The sequence below is a fragment of the Chamaea fasciata genome, unplaced genomic scaffold (assembly GCF_029207755.1).
Source record: "Chamaea fasciata isolate MVZ Bird 193981 ecotype frontalis unplaced genomic scaffold, bChaFas1.0.hap1 SCAF_5, whole genome shotgun sequence".
NCBI lineage: Eukaryota > Metazoa > Chordata > Aves > Passeriformes > Sylviidae > Chamaea > Chamaea fasciata.
Genome location: NW_027094090.1, coordinates 13,967,445 through 13,983,756, shown reverse-complemented (window position 1 = coordinate 13,983,756; position 16,312 = coordinate 13,967,445). Strand labels below are relative to the sequence as shown.

Below are 16,312 nucleotides of genomic sequence, written 5' to 3'. Positions count from 1 at the left end.
ATAAGTGTCAGAGTCATCTTTGAAGTGCTGAAATATCATTCCTAGCCTCCAGCTGCCTCTCCAGCAGGGCATGGCTCTCCCACTTGTCCTGAGCCATGCTTGCCAGCCCTCTGGATATAATCTGGAACAACTTAGCCTTTTTTTGGTGCCTATTTTTGGGCAGACAGATTGAGCTTGAATTGCGCACCACGTGTGGAATAGGATCTATGTCAGACAGTTTCGTTATGTTTCATTATGTTTTAGTGGTTTAGCCAAGAATGCAATCTTAATTCAATCTTGCAATCCAGCCTCCAACAATAGCTTGGAGTCAACAATAGTCCTCCTCTCTAAAGCTGAGGAGGGGACCATGGAACATATCCGTTCAGATGTCTGATAGCTATAGTAGAGCGGTGCTAGAGATGGATATTTAATTTCCTGGAGGAATTTGAAATTGAGTTCTCTTCCAAATAAAAGTAAACAAAACCATCTCAGAATTCATAGTGAAGGAAGGTGGCGGCAGGAGACTTTAAAAAGTCAGTAATTTTTTTTAAAATGTTGTAATATTGCAGGTAGATTTTAAAGGTGAAAAAACTGAAATGTGCAGTTCTAAAAAGGTTGAGACATTCTGATGTATATCAGGGTTTTTATTTACTCAGTTTCACAAAATAAGGAATTCACTGAGATTTCATCGTGTTTCACCAGGTATTTTTAAATAGACAAATAACAAGAAAAATGTTACTCAAAATTCAAAGGTTTTACCTTTGAGCAAAGGCAGCATCTATCTGTCTGTACATGCACTCCTAAAGCAAAAATGACAAAGAAGAAATGGTCTCTTCCTGTAAATCCAAAACATTTGTTTGTGTTGCTTGTGGCTTTGTACCCTTTTCAGCTTTCCCCACATCAAGAACGTGCAGCACCTGAGACCTGTTCTTTCATTAACCAGTTCAGAGAAGATAATAATCTCTGGAAGCAGCAGTATGTAGATACATTCTACTGTTGGGTGAATCTTTAGTCAATCCCTTGCTGATGCTTGATGTGGTTGGTGTATGCCATGTAGCGTTCAGAATTATTGGCCTAATTTCACTCAATGTAATTGCAGATGTTCTTACTATACAGAGTTTGAAGGGATAATTAGATATTGCACTAGATTAAAAAAAATACTTCTCTTAATTTAAGAGTATCAGCTTTCATTTTCACTACCCATCCTCTGTTTTGTGGTGCTGAGAAAGGCTGCTTGGTATATTTTCTCTGTGCCATTATAATTTTGTTTCTTCTTATTCACAATTTCCTTAAAACAGATAGGCCAGACATCTTCATAATGATTACAGACACCACCAGATTTCTGTTTAGTCACCATTTCCACATCCTTCTAATTCCAGATTGGAAAAGATATTAACAAATCTGATCATCGTGTTTTGGATAAGAACAAAATCTTCTTCTTCTGCATTTGCACCTTGTAATCCAGTGCATAGATTTTAACAAAAGGTCTGTTTACTGAGCCAGATTTTGTTCACTGGCCACTTTTTCTTGCAAGTGAGGTAGCCTAGGTAAAAAAGAACTCTAACTTTTCTCCTCTATTCAATTCCAGAGGAGTCAATCAATTTCCATTTGACCTTCAGTCGTCTGTCTTGACTGACACATACAACATGTTGTGTTCTTGTTTAACTGGCCACATCAGGAAGATCAGCCCTTTCATCAAATACTTTCAATAAGTACAGTAAAGGGAATAGATTTGTGAGAAGGCAATAAGTTGCATTACCTGAAAAAAAACAAAGCTGAGTAATTTGGGGTGTTTATGAGAATCCATGTTCCTTAACAAAAGCTAGAAGCTCATAAATCTGCTTTCTAGAGATATTTTTACCCATTTGTTTAACTGATAGTTGAGACATATAAAAGAAAACATAAAACTCACCAACGTCTTTATTAAATGCCTTTGACATGGCGGCAGTAATTGTGGCAGGATCCTCTAGTGCAGTGGTCTTGAGATTTTTGGTTCTGCAGTCCTATCAGTATAAACTTTTTGAGCATGCACTCTCATTATATGTATACTTGTTTATTTATGACTTATATACATGTGCTGTTGAAATTCTGATATTTTTGTCATGTACCCCATTTTGTCTTGCCTAATCCTTGTGGTGCATGTGCCCCACTTCAGAGACCACTGCTCTAGAGTAATACTCTGCAGTTATCTTCAATAATAAGGGAACAGATTTGGTCTGTTAATTTTTTGAAAAGATGCCTTGTTGATTGCAGTCTTTTGAATTCATGTTTGGTTTTGTTAATATGCTACCTTATATCAGATTTTTCATTTATTTATAGAAAAATTAGAAAGATGGTAGTCTGGTGATTGAAAGTGAAACAAAACTGTGTTTCCTCAGTTGATTACCTCTAATTTTTGTCATTTACTGAGCTGAATTTTGAATGTACTTGAAATGGACTTCTCTTATAATTAAAAATCTCTTCATTGATACTTCACAATCTCTATATTTTTGTTTGCTGTTGAGAGAGAAATCATGAAATATTGAAGGTTAAAAGCTCTGGAAGTTTACAAGATATGCAATTTTGACAACAAGCAGAAAAATAAATTGCAAGATCCATTGTCCATACAGACTGAAGTACTCAGTCTATAGAAGAGCACTCTTTGGTCCTCTAGTCTGTCACCTTCCCAGCACAGGACTGTTTGAAACAATGTTTGTTTTTGGAGCTTTTGTTGCCTTCTTTCTGGTTTCAGAGTGATGATTTCAGTTACCTGAACGTACGTACTGTATGTTCTCTTACTTTTGTGCTGTTTCTATTCAGCTTGTCATGTGGGTGGATTGAAATACACTAACACACCCACCGAGTGCACATAGATGAAATGTGTTGTGCTGTGAACATGAAGATGCAGTTGTTTAGAGAAGGTGTGATTCTCCTACTTTGTGAACCTGGAGACCTCTACCAGTTTCCTCCCTAGAGTTACAGTCATCCTGTCAGACTCTTATTAATTTTGATCAGAGTCCCAGAGCAATCCTTCCTGCCTTGTCTGGTGGAGGCTGTGTCTTGCTGACTCCTCCCACCATAGGGCATCATCAGAGACCACGTTATTATCCTTTGGCCAATAAATAAGCAAAGAGTCATTTGCAGAGGCAGGATTGTAAAAATGAGCTGTCCCGCTTGTTTTTCAGAGCAGGTGGGGGCGATGATGCTGGCAAATTCGGATGGATTAAACGGTCTTAAAAACATTTCTATATGAGGAAATGGTCTGCTTACATGATTTAGGCAGACACAAACTCACTGTACTCACCAGATGGCAGAGCACATTTTAGTTCCACTCCAGTCCATGCTGACCAGTTCAGCTGTGGCACCTTGCTGAACACAACACTCATTAAGCCTGGAGCACAAGCAGAGAAAGTTCATGTCTGTTTGAAGTACAGACAAAGCAAGAACCTGCATGGCCATACTAAACTAGGCAGATTTTTTTCTAAGTTTGGGGTAGAAAAGGCTAAAATCAGTGGGAGCTGTGATTGCCTATGATTGGAGTGTTTCCTAAATATGGAATATTGTGTTTTATGGAATAATAAGTTTTTCTAAGGAAAAGGGATCTTTCCAGCAGACAAGAGGCTGCAGGTCGATGATATAATGGAGATCTTTCCCACTGTCAGACTTGTAAGCAATCATGGAGAGGAATCCCTCAAAAGGTGGAGATGGAGAGTGGGTGTAATGAGGGAGGAAGGAAGTAGAGAATTTGAATAATTTTTTTATTCTCTTAACTCAGTGTGGTTGAACTGATGCATGTATCTCACAAAAGCTGATGAATGAGGCTGAGGTCCAAAATACAGGCTGAGGGCAGTGCCCTGGGAGAGCTACTAACCTTTGCCCTCAACTACTAAACTGTCCTTTAGGGCTCATGGTAGAGGCTTGGCTTCTCAAAAGCATTTTAGCCTGGGCAATGGTTGTGGTGTTTGTGATTATCATGTTTGCCACTTGGAAATTTTTAAGCACTGTGCAAAATGCACAGTCCTTCCTGGCATTCTGAAGAATTCTTCCCCAGTCTTCTTAAGAAAACATAAGACAATGCGTGGTGTATTTTATGTATTTCAAAGTTAAAATGCTCAAAATTCAGTAATAAAAGCAGATTTTGAGATTAAAGAGAATACATAAGTGTCCCAAAAATTAGAGTCACTGCACCAAGGTTCAAATACTTGTCACATATCCTCAAAGGGCAGGATATTGAATCACCTATTGGTGACCTCTGCTACTGGGCATGCCCTGAGCCAAATTGAGAGAGAATTTGTTATTCTGATCCCAAAAGTATGGATGAGTGTACACTTCAGACATAAGAACATTTGTGAGGATTTTCCTGGGTGAATGACGTTTTAAGATTCTGAATTGTTTTGAGGGAAAAGTCAGCATCAGCTGATGATATCTGTGATATAGAGTAGGCAGCCTCTTTCTCACTGTTCTGGATCTCAGTAGTATATTGAGATTTATTTATATTTACTTAAGTAAATACTTGAGTTACATAATGCTATGCATGGTTCTGGAATGTACATCAGTTGCAGAGCACTGGAGCAGTAGTATGAGCACTAATACATTGGCGCAAAAGGTTTCTTTGGAAGTAACTGGGAAGCTTTGATTTAGCCTGATCTTGTTTTTGAATCCAATGGTGAAACTGGATTTCAGATGTTGTGAAACAATTCTGAATATTTAACTGGTTTAATGTTTAAATGTAAAGTGACTCTAGGATAAAAATTCTGTGATTAAAATTAACATACATTATTTCTCAATTTTTGAGGGTTTACTGAGATCTACTTTTCAATTAACTGGTACTAGATTGTGTAACTAGGACAATGCTATTGTAAAGTATTATTATCTGTCATAATGATGAGAAGCATGTGCTTGATGACAGATTTTTTTAGTGCATTATAATTTAAGAAAGTAAATACCACAAGAAAGCAGAAGTAGAAAAGTGTAACAATTTGTTGTTGTGTCAGCCTCTTCTTCAGAGGCAAATGCTATATACATGCATATCCCAATCACTGACTGCTTGTCCCCAGATGGTCTGGGTTTGTTTTTCAGAGAGAGTATGGGGGTTGGAAACAAGTAACTGTCCTCAGAACAGTAAATGTAAGTGAGTAAATGAGCTTGATCTCATCTGTGTAAAGGCAAATTTGTATTATTGAGGCTTGTTCCGATCAGTGTTGGCCTCACTTCACGGATCAGCAAGATGTGTTCGTTTTTGCTGCAGAAGGGCTGTGTATTGAATTGCTTGCTCCGTGCTGTCACCCTGGTGTTTATATCAATGTCTGCCTCTCTTGCTTCAGAGCACAAGGTCAGTAAGGGTTTGTGACTGGCAGTCAGGACTTAATCTGCCATCCCAGCTGTGAACATCTCTCTGAGTTGGGAGGGTAACAGTGATGTCTGTACTAGGGAACGGAAGGTTCCTGGAAGCACCCCTGGGCGTAGTGGCCAGTGGGGCCAGGCAAGTCCCTCCCAGCTGGGGAGGGCTCCCCTTCCCCAAAGCAGTCCCTGGTTGCCAGAGTCCTCCTGGTGATAGTATCTGCAGGATTGCCTCTCCTGAGCTGCAGCTGGAGACTGGGGAAGGTAGGTGTTGGCCCTGGCCAAGAACTTGCTAATGAGTGTCCTGCCAGCTTGGTGGTATAGACAATCACGTGCCAGATCCACGGACCTTTCCTGGTACTCCTTAATTTACTATGCTATGGGTGTAGCCAGTATGTGACTGAGACTAAACAAGAGCGAGATGCAAAATCTTTTCAAGAGGGAGCTTAAAATGCTGACAGATTGGTGTAATTTTTTCTTGCATCTAGAATTCATACATCCTCGGCTGTAAATAAATCTCTAAGGCAAAAGTTAGGACATGTGATTTCTGCTGTAGTAATATTGCTTTTGGCCTTAAGATTTTCTTAGATTCCCAAAGCTTCAAAATATACGCTTTCCAAAACATGTTTTTCTATCTGCCGTGCTTGTCAGCTGTACTTGACTTATTTTCATATAGCATTTGATGTTTCCGCCAGAGTTTTAGACCTTGAAAAGAGTAGAGTTGTCTGTGGCATTGTGGCTCATTGACAACTTAAAATACTACTGGATGGGTGCAATAAAACCCTGGGATATTAACTCTCCAGTGTTCAACCCTTTCTTCAAGTAGCCAAGTATTACTTTGAGTCAACTCAGATGACACCTTCTTGCACGCCGGTGCAACCAAGCCCTTCTGTAATTTAATATTCTATTTTTAGTGAATGTAATGGATGGAGATAAAGGCTGAAGACTATCTATCTATCTGTCATGTTCAGATATTTTTAGAGCACTGATCTTTGTAATGCTGATCAGCACCAAATGTATTACATAAGATTAGCATCAAAATATATACAATGGAAAGTCAGCTCTTCTGCAGTTGTTCTTAAATTATTTTTAGTATTGCCCACAAAACTTGTATAGCTCAGTGCATTGCCCTGCCATTGTGCTCAGTCTCTATAGGAAGCGTTTTAAAAGATCCTTTTTATCTTTTCTCAGAGCTTTTCAGTCACAGGTCTCCTTCCTGAGGCTTCAAGTAAGATAGTCAGTGATGCACATTATGAAGATTTTAATAAATTCCCACTTTCCACCAGGACTGAAACCGAGACAAATTGTCTCTCATTGTCCTTCAATCCAATTTATATTTGAACTTGTGATTTGCAGATGCAAGATTCCTAATTCTGTTTTACTTACATTCCTAGCTAGTGTTGCGTTCTTTATTGGTGCTCAGGTGGCTTAGTCTTTTGCAGTTACACATAATGATATTTTCCATTTTCAAATTTTAGTGGATACTCAGAACTAGTATCTTCTCATTAAATACATCTGGTTCACTAGCTAACCATTTAGAATGGATTGGAGTAGATGACTTGGGAGAGTTTTTGAGTTTAGAGACAGACTGTAAGAAAACAGACTGTATTCTTCTCACACCACTCTAGAAAAAGTATTTTTGTGTTTAAAATTTTCTGAAAAAAGCTGATCCTTTCCTTTGAGTATTTTTAAAAACTAGTTTGTAATTACTGAGGTTTAAAATAGATCTCAACTTTCTGCATATCCATCCCATCATCATAACTATTTGTTGCAGATGCATCTTGATTTTTTTTCGTAATTTCTTTCTTAGTTGGTTTATGGTGCATCTGATATATTACAGTCTGTAGAAAAAAAGCTTGCTATTTGTTTTTGGCAATGTAGTTTTGAAGATGTAATGCTGTCATGCCATGGCTTTACAGATCTTCCAGGGTCTCTCTTCCTGAGAATGCAATTAAATGTGCTCTGATCTTGGTTTATATTACTACTGTTAAAAACAATCTCTACTTTATTAATGCTTGTCCTTGGTGGCTTGTAAACATTGCTGCAATCAAGAGAACGAGGCAAGAAAAGGCTAGAATGCCAGGTGGAATTAAAACCCAGCAATTAATTCAGCTTAAAACAGAGCTGAGAAAGAGACAGTCTTTACAAGGAATTTTTGTAATGTCATTTGTAGAAGAGAAAGTGTCTGTCATGCTTGATCAGGGCAATGAAGATTTAAATAAGCTGTTTTCAGGGGGTTATTTAGATGATAAGCAATATGAATGGTATATTTTTGTCCAGGATCTAAAAGGCTAAGTGTATTATAACTAATCCAGGGACTATATTAATCACTGAAATTATGAAAAGTAGAAATGAAAAGGAGAATGGGGTTTAAAAGTAAAAATATTGCAATGAAAAAACACTTGGATGAAAAGGATTGATTCTTAGTTTTCTCTGACTGTTCATAGACACAGGATTTTTTTTCTGAACCTTTAAGTCTATCCTTAGTTGTTGACTACGAAAAGGCAGAGAGGGCCTGTATTAAACAAGTTCTCCATTGATTTTGACCCAGTCTGTGTAGTGGCGAGACAAATATCCATAACATGTTGCAAGAAAGAAAAATGTTGATACGAGATTTTGCTGTAATTCTGGTTTCTTTTAGGGAAATGAAAAGAATAAAGACCTCATTTATAGGGCAAAGCATTCATTGAAATATAAATTTCAAGGAGAATTGTACCTTACACTACCCAAAAACTTTTTTTGGCCCGGTTAATTTATACAAATTCCTCAACTGAAATATGCCGGAGTAGCAAGAAAATGGATGTGAGCTGCATCTCTGTTAGGATGTTTACTGATGTTTGTTGACATAACTGTGTGGTTTGGGATAGCTCTGTTGGTTTTTTTCCACCCCTCCACTTATGTGACATAGTTAAATTCATCTAGCTGGATAATTCAATCAAGTAGGGGTGAGCAGGGTGGAGGGGGAGAGAGAAAAGAGTTCCTGGAACCATATTCTTCCAGTGAAGGGATAAAAATGCACTGGAATTCTGGCATCAGATTTAAACCCCAGCAAATTTATGAGGCCTGTAATGGTTTTGAATTGAAAAGCATAATGAATCCTTATTGTAATGACATAAAGTGAATTTCTGATTGCCTTTTTTATTATGTGATCTTACAAGAATTAATCCATGTCTCTTATTAGGTGGTGTTATATTGAATTGTAAGCTTTCATTTGCGGGTGAATCACTATTCAGGACATATTCCAACAATGAGATTTGTCTGACAGTTCCAGGGAAATGTATCTCGTCCTCCTGTCTAAATGTCGAATATTGTGAACTTCGGAGGGAAGTATGAAATCTAATAAGCTCACAAATCATCGGGAACAGTAGTGGAATGACACCTCAGGAAAGGTTTATGTAAATAACGGGTCAGTAACAATGGTGTAAGTAAAGTGAAAGGTTATATTTTCCCCACTTCTTTTTTGAGATACATGAATTAATTGCATTATGCCAGTACCTTGAAGACATGGTATTACTGTCAATGAAAAACTTGTATCCATGCTATTTAAATGAGAGAACCCAAAAATATAAATTCAATGTTTGGCACATTAAAAGAATTCATTAATAGGTATTTAAATAGAATATGTGGGAGGCTATTATATAATAAAATAATTTCAGAATAATTGCTATTTCACTGTACAGTAATAAAAGCTAAAGATGGCAGTAGGTCTAATTTAAAAATAATCAAAAGTCAGGTAAGGTTTTGTAATTTATTTTTTTGGTGGAAAGATAAGAGCTTTGTTGAAACAGTCATTAGGAAGTACTTACATTGGTCAGAGAATACTTAGAAATATCTATCTGATAAATCACTTCAAAAAGCATCTAAACTTTTAAAACTGGAATTAAAAATCTGGAGGAGAGTTATATTAAATAACTTAATGAAGGATTTTCTTTTTTCTCATGTTGTCTTTTGCTGGTTAGATCGTGACTCACATTACAAATGTGTGATTTTTTAAAATTTTTTTTAAGATCTACTGGCTAAACTCCAGAAAAAATCATCCAAACATAAAAGTCTGATTTTGGGAGTATGGTGTAATTCATTTTACCTTGCTAGGAAATCGGTTAAAAGACTTCTTTAGGTCTAGTATGTTCTTTTTCAAGCATGTAGAAAAAGAACATGATTGCACAATCCTTACAGTATTTTGTTATAGTAAGCTCAAAGTTATTTCTCAGCAAATTAAATTCTGTGATTCAGAAAAGGATTTGGTTAAATGTTGAGATATATATATATATATGGTAAAGGATTTGGAATTTTTCAATTTTGGAACAGCTTTAGTGAGAGTTGGACCATGTAAAGTTCAGTTATAAACTTGTGTGAGGTGGTAATATTCTAATCTCAGTTAATGCTGGACTTGATACTACAAAAGGCAGATGGCCATTAAATAAGTCGATTGGTTTTTTTAATGTGTAGGTAAATATCACCCTATCATGTTGAGTCTTTCATGTGTCTTGGGGACGATTTTATCTGCTCTTCACCTCTGGAGGGGCATTCTCAGTAGCTGGTTGAAACCAGGAGCTAATGGGATTACATATAAGATATGATTAATCATTCAGTCATTAATTTGGCAAGCATGAAAAATGCAATAAACCATTACAGTCAGAAGTATCAGGATCAACACACATTGTCCTTGAAATCCTCTTCAGGCTTGGGCTGGCTGGATAATAGAAGGGACATAATTTTCTGTAGTTGAGAAATTATTCAAAACGTTTCAGGTTTAGGATTCTCTCAGATTCCTTAAAGGAACTGGTTTTATAATTGCTTTCTGATATAACAGTTGTTTTAAAGCAGCTCATTATTTAAGCACCATGAACCATTACTCACTTTTGATTACTTGTACAGTGCTTTTCTTCTCAGATGATTCAAAGACTTGGAGATAAATCCTGTCTTTTCTGTTACAGAAAGACCATTTGCTGTTTTTCTTCCATTTCTTTGGCTTTTGAAAATATTAAGGAAGAAAAACCAAAACACAGCAGAAATACCCCTGAGGAAATGGTTCAATGATTGCTGCTTCTTCTAGCATGAATAGTATGAGCATGATGTTAACATGATGATGGTCGCGGATGTAACAGTCCCTTCAAATTTTTCTTTCCAAAATAATGATTATATTTTCTATAAGATTTTTAATTACTTCACCATATACCTCCTTTTCTATATTTCTAGAATATTAAACTTTCATTTTTCTAAGGAAGCTAAAAAAATTATTCTGGAAGCTACAAGAATGTCCTGAAGGTGCAGTATGCATGTTATTATGTACATTTTAAATTATTGCCTGAGCTCACAGCTTATTCCTTTCCTCATGTCTTGAAATATTTCTTCTTTGCAAAATTAGAAGCCACTCCAAGAACATAAATTCTTACTTATGATTTATTCTTAAATTTTAGTTTTTGTTTTGCTTTTTTTTAAAGTAGAACATTCATATTAATTTATCCTCATCAGTCAAGGACCTTATTTCCACTGACACATTCATTCAAATCCTACACTTCGAACCTCTAAATTATGACTCTTCTTTTTGCAAATTATCCTCTAAGTAGCTAATACATTAAGTGGAATAGCTAACGGAGTTCAGATTCTTCTGTATTTTTCTGCTAAACGGTGCTTTTTTTACAAAAAGCAGCAGATTTATTCTACTAAACTTTTGTGGGTTTTAGGTGGAAAGAGATTGTTAAAAGTTCCTTTTGCAGTATGGAAAACATTAAACCTAATAGTAAATCATCCCACTTATTTGTAGTTTATGGAAGAAATCCCAGGGCCAAGCCCTATTGACTCAGAAACTCTCTAAATGGATTCTGTGCTTTATAATAAGTTGTTATGATCAGGCAGGAGGCCAAGTACCCGATGGATTGATTGCCTTCTGCCAGAGGTATGGCAACATCAGCTGCATCTATTAGGAATGCATTTATTGTTGAAAATGTCTGCCTGACAACTGAAGTTCAGTTTGTGCTATCAAAACACTCTTTAGTCTCGTGATCCTGGAGTAAGATTGAATGATTTGTTGAGAAGTCCTACTTTAGTCTTATTTTAGGATCTTCTCCATCCTCCTAAATTATGATGATGTTTCCTGCTCTGAAGAAAATGGCTTTGCTGAGGCTGTTTCAGAGAAATCAAATAAATGGAGCTTTCCAAAACTGTCAGTAAGGATGCACAGGAGATCGTAGTTGCTGAGTGTGAAACTGAAGTTTTTCACAAGATAGTTAGTCTATGAAGGGAATAGTAGCAAAGCAGCTCACAAATCAGTGTCTCTTCTGAGCTGCCACCTGTTGAAAGAGGGGAGTGTTAGTTACTTTGAAGCACTAAAAAAATTACAGGAAAAGATGTATCAATAGTCTGTGCTTTTCTACAAGAAAAAGACAAATTCAGTTGGCATTTATTTATAACCCAAGGGAGAACTGATGATCTGGTTCATGGCCTAATCTAAATTCTACATTCATTGCTTCATGGTGAAAACAAGAATTTAATCCCAAAGCAATCTTATCATTGCACATGTCTCAACATGTGAGATCAAATCTATGCTGTCAAATTTCATGTCTGTTCTTAGGCATCAAACACAGAAAAGTGTCAAATCCAGAACACTTGATCTGGTTATTTCCAAGACATACTTCCAAAGTAGGTCTATGCAAAGGGGTGCAAATACATTTATAGGGTGAGAATGCATCTGACATGACTACTAGGGATCTGTGCTACTGCTTCAAATTCTCTTTATAGCTAGGGAAGGGAAATAGGTGCACACAGGGTACACGCACTCTCTTCTCAAAACAGGGGTTTTAAAATAACCTGGATGAATTACTCAATGGAAGTTCTTATTTCTCTGCTTCGTGGTTTCCTGCATATGGTCAAGTGAATCCTTCCTGAAATTTTCTGCACTGGGCAGCTTACTGACCCAAGATGAGGCACCTGCACTCTCTGGAGTGTACAGAGGGGTACGTGTACGTGTACATGTAGGTGTACAGAGGGATACAAACGAAAAGAAACTATATTTCAGAAGGATTTCTGAATTCAGTTAAGAGCACAGTGCCAGTCATGGCTTACAGCTTCTTGACCATGTCAGGCTTAAGTAAGTCAGATGACCTAAAGTCACCTTGTTCCTCTTTGTGACACATTTTTTGTGCATTGGCTTCTACAAATGTCCTTTTGGTGCACTAGGCTGCCTGGTATCAGTCTACTGCTTAGGTCTCAGATTCAGTTGAATTAGATTTAAAAGCTGCTGAAATTCTTCTATGCAGCTTCCTCCAGCTAGTCAGCTGCTGGATTGAACCTGCAACCTCCCACTTTAGAGAAGACACTCATATATATGTCAGAAAGGCACTATCTCGCAGTGTTTGTTTCTCACTTCAGTTTAACAGCTGCCCTTTCTGTTTTTAAATGCTGCGTGGGACAGAAGCTCACATTCACATTTTTTAGGGCACCACGAATCCCAGCCTTTGTCCCAGTGCCTGGATGCATGATACAACAGTCCTGGCTAATATTTCCTGGTAGAACACCTCTCTACCTCACTGTTCCTCACCAGCATCCCATGCTGGCAGTGTGCTCATAGCTCCTGTTGGTAAAGGGAGCTCACACTGACACGTCACCTGTTGTAGAATTGATGCTTGCTGAGGAATGGGTGCCCGTGCTACTGCCCATGGAATTACTGCAAATAGTAGACAGGCTTGAGGTAAAAGCAGAAACGGTTTAACCAACTGAAGTGAAGAGGTGAGAAATCGATTGCTATACTTCAGGCAGATACAGTAATGTGGAACAATTTCAGTCCTTCTTGTTGCTGTCATTCAGGTCTGGCTTCAACATCGTTTTCCTTTGTTTTCAGCTAGCAGGCTTAAACCAGACTAACTCCCAGGGTGACTGGCAGCTCCCTGGAGATGGGATCTGGCCTTCAGCTGCACTTGGTCTTTTACTTGTTTCCCAGAATAGATTCTGATTTGGGATGAAGTCACCCCTTCTGTTCCCCCTGTTTCTGCTGAGCATAATTCACCCTTCCTGGCCTTCTGCATTTCAGGATATATCTGACTGATTAAAAAAGCATCTGATTTTTTCTCCAGTGCCCTCATAAAAAAGAAGGCCTGTGGACTGTGTCTTTCAGACAGCCTGAGCAGGCATGCACGGGCTTCACACTTATTTGAGTTAACCTATTTACACAACGCAGTCCCCAGTGGCCAGATAACAGAGGAAGATTTACGTTACCCCTGGGTTTAAATGCATAACCTGTGTCTAGCACAGAACTTGCAATGTCCTTTCTGTATAAAAGAGAGTGACAAATGCAAATTGTTGATAAAACCCGATATGTTGGAAAAGAAACTGGGGGGTGGTTTTTGTCTACAGTAGAAGGGCCAAAAGCCTGGTTTCTGGGAACCAGGGAGACACAGTGATGACATTTTTCCTAAGTGGATGTATGATTGTATGATAGATATAAGGGGTGTCAAGAATTCAGTCTGGGGCATTAGAATACTGGAACAATGATAAACTGTCTGAAATCCGGACTCTTGCCAGTGACACAGTGTGTGTACATGAACCAAACTGGACAGAGTGCAGAACTTTCTTGCCTTGAGGCAAAGTCAGAGAAATCATTGTGATGACAGCAAGAAAGACTTCTGTAAATGGTAGGACACACCTGCCCACGTAGGTGCCAGGTGTTCCCATGGCACACCTTCAGGAGAAATGGTCCTAGAGAGCCCTGGGCTGCCCAGTTCCAGCTGCTAGTGACAAGAGTCTAGTTTTTCAGCCCTCTTTGCTTTAGACCAGAGGTTTTAGGGTGTACAAGGGATCAGCACATCTAATTGTCAAAGTTCAAGTGGATTAGTGAAAGGAAATTTATTATGGTAAACAGTTACAAAGATTAGTTGTTTTTAAGGTACTTTCAAATTTTGCTTATGAAGCTGTTGTGCACTATTTCTGACTGCAAGAATTTCTTCTTATTGCAGAAGGGTTATGTTTGTACTCATTAAAGGTTTTACTTACCAATTAAGCTTTTTCATCAGCAGAAGAGATAAGAGTCCAGTGTCTAAGAAATTATGAAACCTTTACAACTCTAAGAAACTGAAATTTAAGTAACTGGGATGAAAAATTTTACTGGTTTAATAGTATCTTTTATGTTTAATAGTTGTAAGTGTGCAAAAATATAAATTAGTCTGTACAGTACTTTAAAAAGCATGGAGAAGAAGGTACTTGTGTTTGGGAGGGTGGTCAGCAGAGTGGACAGGGTCTTTCTTTGCACAGCTGTTTTGTTACTAATCTGTGAAGCTGTAAATGTAAGAAGCAGAATTCTAAAAAACAGTCAGGTCCGTGAAATAAGAGTATCTAGAAGGAAACAGGGATGTTGTGGCTCACATGGCTGTTCTCATCAGGGAGGCAGGAAAATGCTGACACAACAATATGTTTGTCAACCAGTTTAAAGATACATTTTGATGTCAAATAATTGAAGGTACATTAGAAAAGATCTCTACTTCTGCAAAGGCCTCAGAAACCTATTTATGATGAAATAATCCCTAAATTTGAAGAAAGAGAAATGAACTGATATTGTCAGCACAGTGCTATGAATAAATCAGAGTTCCTGGGTGCTTGCAAAAACCTCTCTAAAACTTCATCATTAGCAATGCTGGAAAATACTAGATAAGTGTGCTTGTATGTTGTCTGTCTTCATGCTGTGTGGAACCTATGGGAATAGTCATTCAGTAGTAGAGATTCTCTGTTTCTCATAAGTTGAAAAATTTCACATTTATTTGTTTCTTTTGTTCTTGAACAATTACTACTGTATGGTCAGTTTTAGTTTAGGAGCTTTCTGTAGGACCTTCAACTGTGTAAGACACGCTCCATGAAAGCTTCTTTACCATTTGCTCAGTGCACTGAATGTATTTTTACTGAGAGACTTTTGGAGCTAGACATCTTCAGGGATTTCCTGGAGGATAATTTTGTATCCTGAAACATACATAACTAGTTGGGTAATTGTATCTCAGGAAAGCCTTCTATTAATAGGTATTCTTGCCTTAGTGTTTAGATGTACTTCTAGAATTCACATCACCACTTGTCAGTTCTTTGTATTTCTGCAGCTTTGAGTGCATAAGAAAATTTTTGTTTGTTTACCAATTGCAGTTTATTATATTTTAAATTACAAATATATGCTGTGGTATCCTTACCAGACTGTTCCGTAGTTAATGACTATTTATGTATAATTCTGGAACTTAGATTTGTCGTAATAATAAAAAATGCATGCTTTGTGCAGTTTGAATATGTAGAAATATTTCTTTGATTTTTGCTGAAAGATTCATAAATAAAAGTCTTTAATGATAGGTCTAGCAGTTTTGGTCCTTGTAGTTCTATTTTTCTGTTGACTTATAAGCCTCTAATATATACAAAGCTCTAAGCCATCTATTTGAAAAAGCAGACTGAGGGTGTAGAGAAAAGTCTACACTGCTCATAGAGAAAAGTTGCTGGTAGTTTATTTGGCTTCCTCAGGCAGGTGATTTCACATAACTCCTAAATTACAAAGTTGAAGTTTTGCTGGGAATAGGTATCTCTGGGAACTCTGGGTCTCAGTGCTGTGGTTTGTGAGCTGAGAGTCTCACAAGGTTCCTGTTGCTGTTGTTCAGTCTGTTTAATCTGAAGATGGAAATTCTATGAATCAAGACAGGAGTGAAATGGAAGAGCATTGGGTAGTGAGGGCCTGTGGCTTTCTGCTGTGGTCCGAGTTTAGTTTGGGGAGATGCACCGTTTAAAGAGTTGGTACCAACAATTTCTGTGATCACTGCAGCTGTCTACTCAAGGAGACGCCAGCCAGGTGATTGGGCCACTGACAGAGGGCCAGAGGAGGAACGTGGCTGTGGTTAATTCTCTGTACAAACTGCACCAGGCTGTTCTGAAGGTAGGCTTCTTTTGGCCTTTTCCTTCTTCCCATAATGTTACCTTCTTGCTATATTCAGTGCATATGCTCTGTTTAGCAGATGAGAACCCTTGACAAATACAGCCCAATTTTGTGTTAAGAGCTGCA

The 16,312-nt window shown here is 37.8% G+C and overlaps 1 protein-coding gene across 1 annotated transcript in view; it reads left to right on the top strand.

Moving 5' to 3' along the window:
• The window catches only part of COG5 (component of oligomeric golgi complex 5), a 175,274-nt gene that overhangs the window by 136,981 nt on the left and 21,981 nt on the right, over positions 1–16,312 (top strand). Inside the window, exon 15 of the mRNA XM_066182886.1 lies at positions 16,076–16,186. Within this exon, the coding sequence (XP_066038983.1) occupies positions 16,076–16,186 (111 nt within the window). The remainder of the gene's footprint in view (positions 1–16,075; positions 16,187–16,312) is intronic.